The following is a 19,276-nucleotide window of genomic DNA, read 5'->3' as shown; positions in this document are numbered from 1 at the left end:
GATCACAGATTCATGCCAATGCATTAAACAAAGTTTTTCAGGATGAAAGCTTTGGTTCTCTGTTGGAACTGGGAATAATGAAAGTCAGATGCTTCTATCACTATTGTATGTGTCTGATTAACATCATGCATAAGTCGTTTATGCAAAACATAACTTACCCAGGTGCTAAGCTTTCTACTAAATGTACTGTTTTACAGGGTTGCTCATTAGACTCTAGGTCTAGGAAAACATTTCAAGTAAAAATGTCCTAGATTCTGAGGCTGGTCAGCAGATTCTAGCATACAATGTGACTGGACAATAGCTCACCTAAATAACATTTCTTCCCCAACAGAAACACATAAAATTAATGTAATATATTTAATACATTTTAAATTAATATAAAACTAATACTATATAAAATTAATATATAAAGTTACAATAACTTTTTTCATGGTAAAAATGTCTACCCACAATTCTCTTGAGATTCAGGAAGTCTACAAATCATCTTATGAAACACATGTACTTTAACTAATACCCTAGCAATCTGTGTTTGTACAACTGAGGTCACAAGGGAGCCTTACAGTCCATTTCCAAAATGCGTCTGATTCAAAGGCACACTGAACTTCCTTGAAAGATGTCCCCTTGTTTATCACGGCACGGAGAAGAGAAAGCATCTGACACAGCGCCACTTAACCTTTCCCTGTGGAATATGATGGAGCCTAATCTAACCTTCATTAACGTCACGCCTAAAATGCTTGTGGTGTTAGCATAAGTAAGCAGACTGATAGAACTGCATCGTGACTGCAAAGTCCAAAGCAAGGCAATATGCCTTTTTCTTCCAAAGATCAGAGTCCCTAAGGGGAGTATGGAACATGTTCGCACAAATCTTCCCATAAATGACCTAACTCCACTGAAAACCCATCCCCAGGGAAGGGCCTTCCCTAGCTGCTGTGCAGACAGTCATGATGAAAGAAATGTAAAGACTGGAAGCAAAGCTCATCCTCCCTTTCCACCCATAGGTCTGACTTTTAGGAGAAAAAAGAAAAAGCCTTTGAAAGACGATACATACTATATATCTTATAAATTCCTCTCTCTCTCCAAGAATGGAGAGCTTTTCTTTTGCAAAGCTCTTTTCTTATCAACATGTAGCTGAGGACTATTTTCTGAAACACTCTGATATTTATATATTTATTTAAGGTGAGAAGTCGGTAAGATAAAAAATGAAATTAGTGGAACGTGCAATGCATTATCCTCTTTTTTTATGGTAATATTAAATATGTTAATATAGTTGATGGACCATTTGCTCTCCTAATGCAGAGGATCTTATTATGAGACATCAATTTAATAAAAGATTTATTTGATGACAAAAGGGCTCAGGCAAAAATTCTGAGGGTCTATTCTTTACAATCAAGGTAGAATTTTCTCTAATGGCATTTTCCATGAAGGACACAAGAAATCTGGTTTAAGGTGACCTCAAGGGAAATACAAATGTTTTAAAAGTTCACTTTGGGGGTCAAGTTTCTGTTGTACGAAGCTATACAGCTATGCTGGGTGTTGCAGGGCATGAAAGATTCTGTATGGCTTGTACACACAGACCTAATTCACCATATAATAGTTCCTTTCACTACTTGGTGCCTTGTAGCAATTGTTTTCATTTCTTAGCACATCCTCATTTACAGGGACACAGCCAGCAGACTTTCAGATTTATGCCATTATTTGCTTTTTCACCTTGAACTCCAAGTGAATCCTGCTACACTTTTGTAATGTGAGTGCCAAATGCTGGCCATGTGCCAGACACAAACACTTCCCAGTTTCGCTCAGCTGGCTCTCTTGATTTCAGGGAATCACGGGTTCCTGCTAGAGGGTTTCAGTCTGGTGCTTACACACACAGCCCACCTCACTGTTCCTTTGCCTATGCTTTCTAACTTGGAAACGCAGTTTGGGAACAGAGGCAATTACAATTACATCAGGGAACCCGCAACTTCTCTGGACAGGGGGAACAAGTAAAGCTAGAAATCAGGGATTCTGGGTGCCTTAGAAATGCCCTCCACAATTGGTTCAACTCAGCCCTAAACCTGATTAGCATTCAGCAACTCAACAAATGTGTACAGATAGCTTATGAGGTACTCGGCACTGTTTTGAAGATACAATGACCCTGGGACTTGCTTTAGGCCTCTTACTGTACCTACCGAGGAGTGTGGCAGCGAATACAATAATCACAATAACTCCATTTAGTTGAGCTTCTAGCTGTGCACCAGGTACCACCACCATATTTCACCTGTTCTAAGATTTTATTTTATTTTTTTTAACATTTTCACATTTCTGGAGTCAGGATGCTCCTTCAAAACTGGTGTTTTCTTACAACTGAGGCCGACCAGGCAGCACACTGGTCTGCTGGTCTGACTGGATCTCTTTAATGGTTGCGTATCAATCCAGGTGGTCTGTGTCTACCATTTCCGAAAAATACAAATTACAAATGCTAAGTAATCATGTCATATTTTAACTGATAACCTTCTCTCCCCTTGAGGATACAAACAGTAACATCACCTCACATACAACCACATATTAGATTTGAGGGGCTTCCCTGGTGGGCTCAGTGGTAAAGAATCCACCTGTAATGCAGGAGATGCTAGAAATGTGGGTTTGATCCCTGGGTCAGGAAGATCATCTGGAGGAGGAAATGGCAACCCACTCCAGTATTCTTGCCTGGGAAATCTCATGGACAGAGGAGCCTGACGGGCAGCAGTCCAAGGGGTCGCAAAGAATTGGGCATGACTGAACAAAGGTTCGTCTAGTTAAGGCTATGGTTTTTCCAGTGGTCATGTATGGATGTGAGAGTTGGACTGTGAAGAAAGCTGAGCGCCGAAGAATTGATGCTTTTGAACTGTGGTGTTGGAGAAGACTCCTGAGAGTCCCTTGGACTACAAGGAGATCCAACCAGTCCATTCTGAAGGAGATCGGCCCTGGGATTTCTTTGGAAGGAATGATGCTAAAGCTGAAACTCCAGTACTTTGGCCACCTCATGCAAAGAGTTTACTCATTGGAAAAGACTTTGATGCTGGGAGGGATTGGGGGCAGGAGGAGAAGGGGACGACAGAGGATGACATGGCTGGATGGCATCACTGACTCGATGGACGTGAGTCTGAGTGAACTCCGGGAGTTGGTGATGGACAGGGAGGCCTGGCGTGCTGTGATTCATGGGGTTGCAAAGAGTCAGACATGACTGAGCGACTGATCTGATCTGATCTGAGCATGTATTCATGCATACATGCATTGGATTTAAATGAAAGTTATATGCATGTATCAATTCAATGAATACTCAAAGCATCTTTACAAGGCAGGAGTTATTCCTATTGTTTTGGGTGGGAAACTTGGGTGCAGTGAGATAAAACATCAAGTTCATAGTCATATGGTTTTTAAATATATACATTAGAAATCGAGCCCTAGTCTCTGACATCAGTGCCCACATATGTGCTTTCCATCACATCAAGCTGTATCTTTTGTAATTACCAAGGCAGATGAGAACCTCGGCAACCATGTTATAGGTACAGAGTAGAATGAAATAATTCAAAGTGCTGCTGCTGCTGCTGCTAAGTCGCTTCAGTCGTGTCCGACTCTACGCGACCCCATAGACAGCAGCCCACCAGGCTCCCATCCCTGGGATTCTCCAGGCAAGAACACTGGAGTGGGTTGCCATTTCCTTCTCCAATGCATGAAAGTGAAAAGTGAAAGTGAAGTCGCTCAGTTGCACAGAATTTTAAATCATGAAACAAATAAATGAACAAATGAAAGACTCAGAAATGGGGATCTGTGGGATTGGTGCCCATCCTAAGTGATCCAGACAAATAAACAAAGTGTGTAGAGAGACAGAGAAAATAATGCTTGACTACTGCTTTTGTACTGATGACGGCTAGGGAGACAACTGTCACAGAGAGAGTCAGAATGATCTCTGTTCGTTTCCAAGGCAAATCATTCAATATCACAGTAATCCAAGTCTATGCCCCAAACAGTAATGCTGAAGAAGCTGAAGTTGAACGGTTCTATGAAGACCTATAAGATCTTCTAGAAATAACACCCCCAAAAGATGCCCTTTTCATTATAGAGGACTGGAATGCAAAAATAGGAAGTCAAGAAATACCTGGAGTAACAGGCAAATTTGGCCATGGAGTACAGAATGAAGCAGGGCAAAGGCTAATAGAGTTTTGCCAAGAGGACACACTGGTCATAGCAAACTTCTTCCAAAAGAGATGACTCTACACATGGACGTCACCAGATGATCAACACCGAAATCAGATTGATTATATTCTTTGCTGCCAAAGATGGAGAAGCTCTACACAGTCAGCAAAAACAAGACTGGGAGCTGACTATGGCTCAGATCATTAACTCCTTATTGCCAAATTCAGACTAAAATTGAAGAAAGTAGGGAAAACCACTAGACCATTCAGATATGACCTAAATCAAATCCCTTAATGATTATACATTGGAAATGAGAAATAGATTCAAGGGATTAGACCTGATAGATAGAGTGCCTGAAGAACTATGGATGGAGGTTTGTGATACTGTACAGGAGGCAGGGATCAAGACCATCCCCAAGAAAAAGATATGAAAAAAGGCAAAATGGTTGTCTGAGGAGGCCTTACAAATAGCTGAGAAAAGAAGAGAAGTGAAAGGCAAAGGAGAAAAGGAAAGATAAACCCATTTGAATGCAGAGTTCCAAAGAATATCAAGGTGAGATAAGAAAGCCTTCCTCAGTGATCAATACAAAGAAATAGAGGAAAACAATAGAACGGGAAAGACTAGAGATCTCTTCAGGAAAATCAGAGATACCAAGGGAATTTTTCATGCAAAGATGGGCACAATAAAGACAAAAATGGTATGGATCTAACAGAAGCATAAGATATTAGAAGAGGTGGCAAGAATACACAGAAGAACTATTAAAAAAAAGATCTTCATGACCCAGATAACCATGATGGTGTGATCATTCACGTAGAGCCAGACATCCTGGAATGCGAAGTCAAGTGGGCTTTAGAAAGCATCACTACAAACAAAGCTAGTGGAGATGATGGAATTCCAGCTGAGCTATTTTAAATCCTAAAAGATGATGCTGTGAAAGTGCTGCACTCAATATGCCAGCAAATTTGGAAAACTCAGTAGTTTCCACAGGACTGAAAAAGGTCAGTTTTCATTCTAATTCCAAAGAAAGGCAATGCCAAGGACTGCTCAAACTACTGCACAATTGCAATCATTTCACATGCTAGTAAAGTAATGCTCAAAATTCTCCAAGCCAGGCTTCAATAGTACGTGACCTGTGAACTTCCAGATGTTCAAGCTGGATTTAGAAAAGGCAGAGGAACTAGAGATCAAATTGCCAACATCCACTGGATCATCCAAAAAGCAAGAGAGTTCCAGAAAAACATCTATTTCTGCTTTATCGACTATGCCAAAGCCTTTGACTGTGTGGATCACAACAAACTATGGAAAATTCTTCAAGAGATGGGAATACCAGACCACCTGACCTACCTCTTGAGAATTCTGTATGCAGGTCAGGAAGCAACAGTTAGAACTGGACATGGAACAACAGACTGGTTCCAAACAGGAAAAGGAGTACGTCAAGGCTGTATATTGTCACCCTGTTTATTTAAAGAGTACATCATGAGAAACGCTGGCCTGGATGAAGCACAAGCTGGAATCAAGATTGCTGGGAGAAATATCAATAACCTCAGATACACAGATGACACCACCCTTATGGCAGAAAGTGAAGAGAAACTACAGAGCCTCTTGATGAAAGTGAAAAGAGGAGAGTAAAAAAGTTGGCTTAAAACTCAACATTCAGAAAACTAAGATCATGGCATCCGGTCCCATCACTTCATGGCAAATAGATGGGAAAACAGTGACAGAATTTATCTTTTTGGGCTCCAAAATCACTGCAGATGGTGACTGCAGCCATGAAATTAAAAGACACTTGCTCCTTGGAAGAAAAGCTATGACCAACCTAGACAGCATATTAAAAAGCAGAGACATTACTTTGCCAACAAAGGTCCGTCTAGTCAAAGCTATGGTTTTTCCAGTGGTCATGTATGGATGTGAAAGTTGAACTATAAAGAAAGCCGAGCACTGAAGAATTGATGCTTTTGAACTGTGGTGTTGGAGAAGACTCTTGAGAGTCCCTTGGACTGCAAGGAGATCCAACCAGTCCATCCTAAAGGAGATCAGTCCTGAATATTTATTGGAAGGACTGATGCTGAAGCTGAAACTCCAATCCTTTGGCCACCTGAGTGAAGAACTGACTCATTGGAAAAGACTCTGATGCTGGGAAAGATTAAAGGTGAGAGGAGAAGGGGATGACAGAGGATGAGATAACTGGATGGCATCACCGACTCGATGGATACGAGTTTGAGTAGACTCCAGGAGTTGGTGATGAACAGGGAGGCCTGGCGTGCTGCAGTCCTGGGTCGCAAAGAGTTGGACCCAACTGAGTGACTGAACAGAACTGCTTCTGGACTGATGACGGCTAGAGAGACAACTGTCACACAGAGAGTCCAGGACAGAGCTGAATGGTGACTCAAGGAACAGACAAGTGGTGGACTCCTTCCTTGTCCCCCTAACACTCTACCTCTTGTGGGGGCACAGAGCCTTGGGATGGCAGATGATAACAGCACCCTGTTTCCTTACTGTGCTCCTTAAGAACATGGACCCAAGGGGTCCACGGGGCTGTGTCACCTACTTCCTTGTTTTGCGTTTAGATGCTGTATTGAGTTAGGACCCCAAATTTCTTCCTCATTCTCACCAATCAAGTTTACGCATGACGGTGGAAAGCCCTGTATTGCCTGATTATCTTGATTTTTGCATTTACTATTATTATTTTTTCTATTGTAGTATATTTACAATGTTGTGTTTGCTTCAGGTGCAAAGTAATTCAATTTATATATGTGTATACTATATATGTGTGTGTGTGTGTGTTTGTGTGTGTGTGTGTGCACATGCATGTACTCAGTCACTTCAGTCACATCTAACTCTTTGTGACCCCATGGATAAGTGGCTCCTCTGTCCATGGGATTTTCCAGGCAAGAATACTGGAATTGGTTGCCATGCCCTGCTTCAGGGGATCTTCCTGATACAGGAGCTGAACCCGAATCTCCTGCCTCTCCTTGTACTGCAGGTGGATTCTTATCTGCTGAGCCGTCAGGGAAGCCCCAACATATACATATACACGGGAACATATACTATTTTTCAGATTCTTCTCCATTTAGGTTACTACAAGATATTGACTACAGCTCCTTGCACTCTTCAGTAGGTCTTTGTCATTCACCTATTTTATCGTAGTGGGTTATCTATTAATCCCCAACTCCTAGTTTATCCCTCCCCTCCACCCCCAACTACCTTGATTTCTGACAGGCACCTTGGAGAGGAGAGCAAAACCACCTCCTTTCCCTCAGCAGAGGAACTCATCTTTTCTGAATGTCAAACATGAGATACAAATGTTGCCACACGGCGGCTAGGTGATGGGGACCTAGCTAATGACTTAATTTACTTTCCATAAGTCGACAGATCCTCTTGAAATCAGGCATACAATTAGGAAATGGCAGCCCCACTGCCAGAGACACACTAGTGTGGAAGCACTGACAGGACTTTATTATCCGGTTAAGAGCACATTAGCATATCTATTAGATAAAAAGTCTGCTACTAACATCGAATGCATAACATAACTGGGTCCCCTGACTTATTTGTGGGCGGTTCTCTTTATCTCTGTGTGGTTGACTGTGAGGTTTGACGATCTAGGGCCAGGGAGTTGGGCGGAAATGTTATTTGCTGGATTGTTCAAACATCATCATTAGCATTTTGCCCTTCAGATAATGGGAGATAAATACATAATTTGGAATTCATATAGGAGGGGAAGGTGTAGTATTTCTCTGGATAGTCAGAGAGCGGTGAGCTTGAAAGGGAGGGCTGACGCTTCTCCTAGGCTGCGTCCTCAGGAAGACTGCCAGGTTAAACTAACTGTTCTCATCATCTTCTGTCATTTTCTTTATGTTTTCCCCCAAACCCGCTCTATTCGGCGAGATGGGAATACACAAAATAGCAGCCGAGAACGCAGGATTCATCAGCGTGAGTCTCAACACATCAATTTCCAAGTGTAGCAACTTTAAACACATTGTAGGCTTTTAGTTTCCATAGAAAATAATCTCTCATTGTTTTCAAAAGAAACTGAAAGCACCCCAAATTACCAGACTCTTAACATCCTGACATGTTGATGGCCCGCGTTCTTCCCAGATCAAAGTGAGAGTGGCAGAAGACAGAGCAGTGAACAGCTTACTTAAAACACAGTATTTCATATTTGGCAGGAGTTACTGTAGTGAACAGAGACAAGGTGACTTTCTAATACATATATATGCATTTTAGTTTGGCAGGGATCTGAAGAGCTGAAAACTAATTTAGGATGACATAAACGCTCTTATCTCTCTCTCTACTCCCCTTCCTCTCCCAGCCACGGGAAGAGTTTTTGACAGAAGACTCTTGTTTTTAACTCAGGGGCAACGGTCTGAGCCCTGCGTCATGCTGAACCGTTGTGTTTGACTCTCAGAATTTCGAGGATTATCTGGATTTAAACAGCAAAGTCATAACATTACGAGCATCTTTCTTCCTTGATGGGGGTTAGCCCTGCAAGAATATTGTTGCCTTTTAAGGAAATGAGATCTCGCCAGTGTTAACCCGGGACAAGAAAGCAATGATGTCATTCAGCGACCCAGCATTGTTACGACCTGTTGGAAAATCTCACCAAAGAAGGTGTCAGGCGCTGAGTCATCTTCAAAAACAGACAATAGTTTTGCAGAAAAATCTAAAGATTGAGGGCAAGTGAGTATGTGGCAAAGTTCCTAGGCAATTATACTCCATCCATGAGTTGGGGCAGTGTTTCAAACAGTCTACTGGGAAGGAAATATTTATCTTATAGAAAGTTTTTATCTTAAGGAGAAAAGTGAATTACTTTTTCCACTTTTAGTTTGGGTCAGAAAATAAGATGGAAGCATTCATTATTAAGTGGAATTATAGGCAATCACCATTTACAGTGGACTCTTGCCAGTTTGAGAGCACTGTAGTGTTTCTTGTTTGCCTGTTTTTTTGTTTTTGTAAAGGTGGAGATACTCTGAAAAGATATTTTTAGGAAAAGAATAGTAATGCAATCAGACAGGGGTTGGCAGACTGTGGCAACAATACATGGACCTAGGGGGCAGTTTTGCATTTTAAATGGTTGAAAAAAATCAAAAGAATAGTGTTCCATGACACATGAAAAGTATATAAAATTAAAATTTCAGTGTCTACAATTAAAGATGCCCAGAAAAAAGCTATGGCCATTTGTTGACACACTATGGCTGTTTTTGAATTACAACGGCAAAGTTGTGGAGCTGTAACAGACTGCATGACCTGCAAAATGAAAAATATTTACTATCTAGCTTTTGACCAAAAAAGTCTGGTGGTCTCTGTGATAGAAGGTACTTGGGAAAGCAGAAATATGAGGCCAGGTTAGGAGGCCAAGCAGGAGATGTGGCTTTTTTCCATTTTTTTAGAAGATGATTCGGGGAGGATGGGAACCAATTATTCTCCCTTGCTAATAAGGACAGAATTAGGTAAGGTGAATTGATGCTACGAAAAGGATGACTGAGGCTTCATGCAGTATTTGGGAAATGTGGTTAACCGTGATGTTTAGGAGAGAGCAGTCAAGGGAAAGATGTTAGACAAGGCATCAGGAGAATGAGTGCTTACTCCTGGGCCTGCAGCTAACTAGCCATGTGACTTGAGACCCTCTGGGCTTCAGCCGTAACAATTGTCAAAGGATTGCAATATGCCAATTTCATTTTCTGCCAGAGTGTATATTAGGGGGCTGGGGTACGGTTCAAATTTAATAATTATATGGTGATGGTTTAGTCACTAAGTCATGTCTGACTCTTGTGACCCTATGGACTGTAGCCTGCCAGGCTCCTCTGTCCATGGGATTCTCCAGGTAAGAATACTGAAGTGCGTTGCCATTTCCTTCTCCAGTGGATCCTCCTGACCCAGGGATTGAACCCAGGTCTCCCGCATTGCAGGCAGACTCGTTACTGACTGAGCCACCAGGGAAGCCCAATAATTATATACAAGTGCTTTAAATAGAAAAACAATTCTAATCAAACAGAAGGCACTAACCAGTTATTGTATGCACCCTATAAGGAGAGAAACTCAGTAGACTTGGCATAAAACAGGAGAGAAACAGTATGCTGGTTACATGTTTTAGGAACCCAGGGATCCAGAGGGATTTCTGGTGTTGCCGGCAATGAAAGTATTTGAGCAGCCCAAGGATAACAGATGACTTCCTGAGCAGGAAGCACTCGTGTGTTTCCCAGCCAAATTCTCCAAAACCAGTCTTCCCGAGGAACCATTTGGGCGAAGGGCTGAGTGATGCATAAGATGGTCCCCTAGTGGTTCATGTAGCTTTTCAGAATAATTTATTTGAGAATGTTTCGTACCCTGGGAGACTTTGGCACTGGAAGAATCTGGTGGAAGAGTATCACAGAAAAGACCCCAGCTGCGTGAGCAGGAACCGGGGGACCTCACCACAGTTGGTAGAGGCTCACGTCTTCCATTTTGCCTGAGGGCTGGTGTTACTCTGATCTACACTTGCCCACAGGCTGAGGCTATGGAAGAACTGTCATGGGGCTGAATGTTTCCAAATTGCTCATTTCTGGAAAGACTTCATGCAAGTTTCAACACGCAAGGAAGATAATTTGGCCTATTTGTCAGAGTTCCTGGCAGGCCTGAATCAGTGCCTATCCATAACTGTCCTGGGGCGGATGTGTCAATTTCAGGACCTGTCATGTTCCAGCGGAACACAGAGTCATGTATGAGCCAGAGCAGGCTCAGGTCTTAAAATCGTCGCCCTCCTTAACAAAAGGGCTTTGCTTTTTAAGTTGTCCTTCTGTCCTGTCTGATGGCTTGTTTTCTAGGTAGGCACAATCATGTGTTGCTCCTGACAGCACTCCGCTCTGTGTTTTCAATGCACTGTTTATGCCCCTGTGGTTCTGTAATTAATAATATACTGCTTTTCATCTTCAAAGTGATTTATACACATTAATTAATCCTCATCATACTTTAGAGTTTCTGAATGTCAATAACCATCACTCCCAGGTTTTACTTAGGAAACCAAGACCCAGAAGGAAAACAACTTAGTCAAGGCCACAGGGAAAGGGGTCACTGGGGTCAAGGTCAGAAATCCCTCTGGATCCCTGAGTTCCTAAATCAGGCACCCTCCAGATGCAGACACCTCACCATGCTTGCAGACCTGCCCTCGCCTTTGAAGAGTAGCCTTGGCACTACCAAGACTGCTGGTGAATCAGCCCCTTCCATCACTCATTTTGAGTCATAAACTATTCTTCAATACTCCAGGGTCGAAGCATAATCTTACCTAAAGCATACATAATACAAAATGATGGATTATAAACTAATAAACCATCCTAAGATGCTTGGGTCCAGCTTCCAGTAGCCTCCAGACTGAGGATAAATATGTTTCCTAATCCATCACTTACAAGTTACACACCCGATTAAAACATTAAACTCTTGCTACACTGTTTCCCATTTATATGATCGCCCTACAGAAAGCATTATATTTTAACTATCAAGCTTAATAAATCAGGCAGTAGCCATCTATTTCTCTCCTGCGAGTAGAGAAGGAGGCACACCGGGGACCTTATTGGCAGAAGCAGTTTCTATATCTGAGCTCCCCATGGTGCCCACCAGCCCAGCAGAACGCTGAAGCCCAAGAAGTGAGCTCATGGACCCTTTCTGAAATTTCTGACACACAGACAAATCAAGCAAGGACCCTGAAGGCATTCTGAATTTGCTTCCACCAAGCCCCACCCCTGAACAGCTACCAGCAGAAACCCACAAAACTACCTTTAAGGACAGAGAAGATTCCACCCACGTGACTGCAGGGACAACAGATGCCCTTCCCACTCCTTCAGTCCATCCCTGACTCCATCCTTCATCAAGAGGTAAGTGAGAAGCAGACATGACTTTAAATTAGGGGTGCCCGGGTGTCTGACCTCAGCCCAAATGTAGAGCTGGGGTTTGAAGTACAAAGGATTTTGCAAAGCCCCAAATAAACAGGGTGCCTTTCCCCAGAGTGTCAATGTGCTTACTTCTAGAGGACACTGACTCCTGAGAGATGCAAATAACAAGGGCTACAAAACTTAATTTTCCATATTAAGATGAGCACAGCGACAATATTTAGTGAGAGTGAAACCCTTCCATCAGTTTTCGGTCTGTTGTGCTTTGCTCTGTGCAAGGCCCCAGATCTCTGGGGGCGCACAGGTGCCCTCCTCTGCCTCCAGGCAAGCTCGGGCACAATGGTCTGGGAAGCTCCGGACCAGCTTATCCTCTGGCAGGTACCTTGCTGGCTGCCTGAGGATGAAGAAAGTGTGTGTGAGAGAGAGGAGGGTTTATACTGGGAGAGAGGGCAAAACGAGAATGATCAGGGTTGTTTTTTTATTTTCCCTCTTGTAAATGCAAAGGAGTTCAGCAAACGTGCTAAGAACTCATTTAGAACCGGTCTCTTTTTTGCTGGTGTTTTATAGGTTTGCTTTGCAACACAGCACAGCCAAACTGGGGAGGCCTGACAGAGGAGCCCTGAAACCATGCCAGAGCCATCCAGTGTTTCAAATAAATTTAAACAAATGTCACCGTGGCCTCTGCCTGGGCCAGGAGATCTGCCGCTGGCAAGCTCCGTTGACAAAGCAGCAGTGCGAGGGGCTCTTAGTTGGGGCCAGGAGCTACGAGCAGGCTTTGTGCCCAGCTCAGGATGCTCTAATGCAGGGGGCACCCTGTCCCTGAACGCCTGGCATCTGCTGCTTCCCACAGTTAGAAGGCCATACCCCATGGATGCACACCAACATCCCCAGTGGGTGAAGAAACATACTCCAGCAACTTCATCAATCTGCTATCCTAGCTCATACCCTGACCTCAACCCAGAATCACAGCTGGTGTGGGAGGTGAATCTGATTCAGATTCAGCAGCACGTGAGATGAGAGTTGAAGCAATAGAGGTGAAGGAGAAGAGGTGGACAAGATCCACGGGGTCTGAGAGACTTGATTCCCTATGAAGACCTGGCTGGATGCTTCGGTCCCTCAATCCTCTTTCTGTTCCCCAGCTCTAAAGATCAGCTAGCCACTCTGACTTTCCTTGCAGTCACAATGTTCCAGGCCTGCTGATGGCTACTCTTCTATCCAGTTTTTGGCTGGCTGAAGTTTAACCAACGTTGCCTGAATTGCTGAGCCCAGACCTGGGTTAAAAATCCAAGATGGAGGAGACCAGAAGACTACTTGAGGAATGAGGGAGGGGTTGACAGCAATGACAATTTTCAGCTTATCTCCAAGAAAGTATACAGTAAGGATATTTAATTTCACTTCTGATAAATGTCATTTAGCATCACGAAGGAGAAACTCATCAAAGTGAAATGGATTTCAGGAGGGGGAAAAAGCACTCCCATCCATCACTCATTTTTACATCCTGCAGGAGCCAAGAGGCCGACGGAACAGACCACAGAGGCCCCCTCTGTTCACAAGTGGGTGACTGTGCCCCCGCCTGGTCACAGCTGCCTGGACTCACCTATGAAATACGCCAGCAGGATGGCGAGGAGGAGGGCGGCCGCGATGGCTGACAGGGCGGCGCATTTCCAGCTGCAGTACTTGGAGGGCTTCTTCAGCTTGAAGGCCTTCCTGGAGAACGTATTGCGGGGCAGCAGGCGGGGTGGTGGTGTGTAAACCGTTCCTGAGGTCAAAGGGTATCCCGGGGAGGAGCTGCTAAACAGGGGTGTGCTTCCCGGGGACGTCTTAAAGAGGAAGTGCCTGCCAGGGAAGAGGAAAGAGTCAGGATCCACATCCTAGCCGTTGAGGACCAGTCAGCTGCTCCCCCCTACTCCCTCAACTCTGCTTTACATAGCACGAATATAGTCCTAATTGGGGCTTCCTAAGTGGCACCGTGTCAGGAATCTATCCATAGTGCAGGAGACCTGGGTTTGATCCCTGGTGTTGGGAAGATCCTCTAGAGGAGGGCATGGCAACCCACTCCAGTATTCTTGCCCAGAGAATCTCCACGGACAGAGGAGCCTGGCGGTCTGCAGTCCATGGGGTCACAAAGACTTGGACACGACTGAGTGACTGAGCACAACACACAGTCCTAATTTTCTACCCTACCCTGTCATGGGCAGAGGGATGAACATGACATTTGATGGTCATGACTTTTAAAAAAAATATTCTGCAATCTTTTCATGAGTATTACATAAAGGCAACCACAATTAAAACAGCAATTAGTATCACAAACCATATCCTCTGATAAAGGAAAGGCTCTCTGTACCTATGTGCTCATGTCCAGAATGGTAAAAGACCTACTACTGATCGATCAACAGTGATTCAAGTGTGACAAATAGGTTTTTTCCCATTCAAAGGCTAAAACATGTAGTTCTGAGTATAAGATACATAGAATTTTTTAAAAAAATTTTAATTAGAGGATAATAAGTTTACAATATTGTGATAGTTTCTGCCACACATCAACATGAACAGAAATGTTTTGAAAAATCAAAATGTATAACCAAGTGGAAAACAGAATTGTTACTACACAGACTAATATCAAGGATAAAGTTATTCACACATTCTACAGATTTCCTTCCAGCAACCCAAAGCTCAAGAGAGGTTATCAGCTTCAGATCAGGAAACTCTGAGAGGGCAGAAAGAAATGATTATCAAATGACTACAATTATAGTTACTAATAATTTTAAAAAATGAAGCCCTTGGTTTGAGAAAGAGTAACTAACTGCCTTCAAAATGAAGTGCTAACACTAGAAAAAGGGCCATAAAATTTGAGGAAATAAAGTTTGAAACTTAATAGATAAATGCTGAGAAGATATTCATGATGAGTGGAAACCAAGACCTTTTCCCATATCACGAATATAAAATTGGAAATACAATCTTAAAATCTTGTGGTTGCCAGGGGGGTGGGGGAAGGATGGAGCTGGAGTTCGGGCTTAGCAGGTACAGACTATTATATACAAGATGGATAAACAACAAGGTCCTGCTATGCAGCACAGGGAACCATATTCAGTATCCTGTGATAAGCCAGGATGGAGAATATGAAAAATGAGGTATATATATAACTGATTCCCTTTGCTGTATAGCAGCAACTAACACAACATTGTTAATCAATTGTATGTCAATTAAAAAAATAAAAGGACTTGAACTATATTGTCACAACTATTTACAACCTAAATATCACAATATTTCCATTTAAGATTTGAGAAATCGGGCTTAGCAAAGTCAAGCAACTGTTCAAGGATTTAAACTGTGAGCTCTGTCTTATACTACAGTCTGTGCTCTGAAGTTTTACCCTAAACTGTCTCTCTTGAGTCTTCCTTATGGGCTGTCTTCCTCCCTTCATTTTGCTTTCTCTTCTGAGACGGCCTCTTTAGATCATGTGATCCTGGTTCTTTCTTTTTTTTTTTTTTTCATTAAAAAAAATGGTTGTATAGTTGATATACAATGCTGCATTCGTTTCAAGTATACAGCAAAGTGACTATACACAAACACACACATATACATAAACATATATTCTTTTTCAGATTCTTTTCCATTTTAGGTTATTATAAGACATTGAATATAGTTCCCTGGGCAATATAGTAGGTCCCTGTTGCTTATCTATCTTATATACAGTAGTGTGCACCTGTTAATCCCAAACTCCTTACTTACCCCCCTCCACACCTCAACCCCTCTTTGACGATTTCCCCTTTGGTAACCATAAGCTTTTTTTTTCTAGATCATGGTTTCATTGGAAATGTTTTTGCCTGCTAAATGAATAATGTGCCTTTAGTCTAGAATTATGGCCTGACAACAGGGTAATGTACTGTTGATCCCTAACAGAACCCTTCCTCAGGGGTCAGAAGCCTGTCGCTCTAAAGAGACTTCAGGGACCATCAATTCTCCCACTACAGATTTTCTCCCTCTTTGGTGTGCCGTTTATGAGACTTCAAAGGTGCCAGGCTGTATCTTTCTTGTTCAAAACGACGACTTATCTTCTGGAAAACATCTAGTGGATATCAAAGCACGGGTTTAGTAGCCTAGAGTCTGAGCAGCTGGAGGTTGGGGACTGTGGCTTATTTTGTTCATTTTTATGTTATTTGTTCATCTTTATGTTCCTAGGACCCAATTCAAGTTCAGCAGGTAGGGGTGACTTGAATAATGGAGTTTCCTCATTGTTTTGTGAATTTACTCAGCTTCAATTCTGATTTTAAAATGTTACACAGGTATTTCTGCCTCTTCAAGTTTTCAGTAGGTGCAGCTGTATTTATGGAATACATACTAGGTGTCAGTTATAATGCTAAATATTTTACTTGTAACCAAATCTCACAACAATCCCATAAAGTGAATACTCTTATTACCTTACTTTTACGAATGAGAAAACTGAAGCCAAGAGTTAGCATGTGGGATCACTGGGGCTTAAACTCCAGTCTGCCAGACTCTGGAAGCTCTAACCGAACCTATGACACCACATGTTCCCTGCATATGGTGGTTAGCTGGCTTTTCCAGTGGGCTTCTGAGGCAAGATCGTGGTCCTTACAATTATTTATATCACGGCCTCGTCCAGATAAAACTCTGCAAGTATTTTAATCCTTGGCAAAGACCAAAGGAGGCTGAGATGACAGACAATCATGTCAGAAAATGACTATCTGATTAGTGAATTATTTAGCACAGCTAACATCAAAATAAACAACTGATACTTAAACTTTATTTGTACTGTAAGAACATTTGGTGATCTGAATACAGCCAAGAGGTTTGATTCTATAAATGAGGTTTGCATTCCTTGTCCAAGAGCTCTCTTTGAAAGCTCCAGATAAAAAGAGCCTTTTGGAAGAGGAGGCAGTGGGCATTGTGTTTAAAGGCAGCCTCTTGGAGCAAAATTCATCTGCATTGGAGTCCTGGTTATGTCATTTCTGGACACAGAAGCTCATGTAGGTTACCTTATGCTGTTCTTGACAACCTCCAGGTCCTAATCAGTAAAAGGGGAGGAATAACAACACAGGTTGTTGTGGGAATTACACAGCCATGTAGCATGAGCATTTAACCAAGGGTGTGTCCCATGGCAAGTGCTCAGTGCCCAACAGATAGCACTTATTCTTAATTCCTCAGAGAACATAAGGAGCCTGAAACATGAGTTTTAATTTAAAGCTTGACAAATGTTGAGCAAACACCTGAAGAGTTCTCCAAATCACTAAATAATAGTCCACTGGCCTATAATTAAGCTAGCACATATGCACACCAGAAGGCAGCATGGTGGGAAAACTCCAGGATTTGATTTAGAATGACTTCAAGTTTACTTCTTGAACAATTCTTCAGTTCTGGTAAAAAAAAAAATAGGGAATCAAACTTAGGGGAATATACAGACATTGTAAGCCATCATTAATGAGTATTTACAAACATACGGACAACCAGTTTTCACTCCACCAGGGACCTCACCCACTCCCATGACTTTAGCCATCGTTGATGGGCCTGGAGTCCTCAGATTTCCATTTCTAGCTCAAGTTCTTCCCTGAGACCCACATTTCAATTGTGTATTGGATATCTCGTCCTCCACATTCCTTAACTCTCTTGAGCAAGTTACAACCAAACATCGACTCTTTTCCTTCCCCTCCCCAATCACACTCCTCCTGACTTCTGTTACCTCCAGTTGTCTAGGACATCATTGTCATCCCCACCTCCTTCCTTCTCTCATCTTCTCCTAAACAAAGGCTTAAAGATCCCATCCATTTTATTTCTGAAAAGGTCTCCCACCAAACTTCTCCTTCATCCCTCTCCCACTTTTCTTTCCAAATCACAAATTTCGTCATACCACACTTAAAAAGCCCTGTGGGTTCGCCATTCCCTAGAAGAGGAAACCCAGATATCAATATGGGACCAGACTCTTACAACCACTACCCAACCTTTTTCTCTTCATCTCCAACCTTGGGCTTTCAGCTCCCATGAACTCTACACTTCAGCCAAAAGAAAGACGCAGTGCTCCTTCACCAACCCATTTATGACACTGAGCCTTTGTGGATGATACGTAATGCTCTCCAAAATGTCTTCCTGTTCCTTCCCTCCTCCCATCCCAGGCAACTCCGACTCACCTTCCAACCACCTGCCTGGGAAGCCTATTCCAACACTGCCCCCACCTCCACCACCCCATCACTTTGTGCACTCAAGAAGCTATTTATACACTTGTTTATATGTATATATGTGTGTGCTTATAAAATACATGTTATATATTGTTATATTATGTAAATATGTTTAATGTGACTGTCACAAATCCAATCGTAAAATCCTTTCCACTTGATAATGTTAAACATTACTCTTGGCATTTGTAGAATCTAAATATCAGTGCCTCAACACCAGTCATATTTGTGGACAGAATCCATAAATTGGAAACAAGGATGTTTTTAGCAATATGAAAGAAACCACAAGATGAAGATTAAAATGTTTGAATTGATTTTAGTTGTCTTTAATGCACTCATTTATAAGAAATACTAGAAGAATATGATTATTTCTTTTATATGGGATTGCTTCATGAGATCCTCCAATTGTCCCCTTGACAATCCAGGCTATTTTTTCACACATCCTTCTAAAAGGGAAGTCAGATTATGTTACGTCATCACTGTTCTCTTTTCCCAGAAAGAAAGAAAGAGAGAGTGAAGGAAAGAAAGAAAAAGGAAAACATTGTAAAAATTAAAAAATGAAAAGTAATTAAATAAAAAGACAAGGCTTCCAATAATACTTCGAGAAAAATTGGAAATCTTTCCCATGGCCTACAACTCCCCAGATGATCTGTCCTCCGACTCTATCTTCCACCACTTGGTCCCCTCCGCTTCATGAGTTACACTCATCATATCATGTCCAACATATTCCTGCCTCAGGACCTTTGAACTTGCTATTCCCTCTGCCTGGAAATGGCTCAGATGATGCAGAATCTGCCTGCAAGGTGGGAAACCCAGGTTTGACCCCTGGGTCAGGAGGATCCCCTGGAGAAGGGAATGGCTCCCCATTCCAGTACTCATGCCTGGAGAATTCCATGGACAAACGAGCCTGGTGGGCTACAGTCCACTGAGTCACAAAGAGTGGATAATGATTGAAGCAAATAACACTTTCACTTTCACTGCCTGGAAATACCTGCACAGTTTGTTTCTTCATGTTGGTCAACATTCTATTTCCCCTCACTTCTTTCTTTGTCACTCCCTCCTATTAAAACTGCT

The 19,276-nt window shown here is 42.5% G+C and overlaps 1 protein-coding gene across 1 annotated transcript in view; it reads right to left on the bottom strand.

The window, feature by feature from the left end:
* Positions 1 to 19,276, bottom strand: part of TENM2 (teneurin transmembrane protein 2) — a 1,056,669-nt gene that overhangs the window by 295,591 nt on the left and 741,802 nt on the right. Inside the window, exon 5 of the mRNA XM_010863352.1 lies at positions 13,612 to 13,850. Within this exon, the coding sequence (XP_010861654.1) occupies positions 13,612 to 13,850 (239 nt within the window). The remainder of the gene's footprint in view (positions 1 to 13,611; positions 13,851 to 19,276) is intronic.

The sequence above is a fragment of the Bison bison genome, unplaced genomic scaffold (assembly GCF_000754665.1).
Source record: "Bison bison bison isolate TAMUID 2011002044 unplaced genomic scaffold, Bison_UMD1.0 scf7180017864490, whole genome shotgun sequence".
Taxonomy (NCBI): domain Eukaryota; kingdom Metazoa; phylum Chordata; class Mammalia; order Artiodactyla; family Bovidae; genus Bison; species Bison bison.
This window is presented reverse-complemented; position numbering and strand designations above follow the sequence as displayed.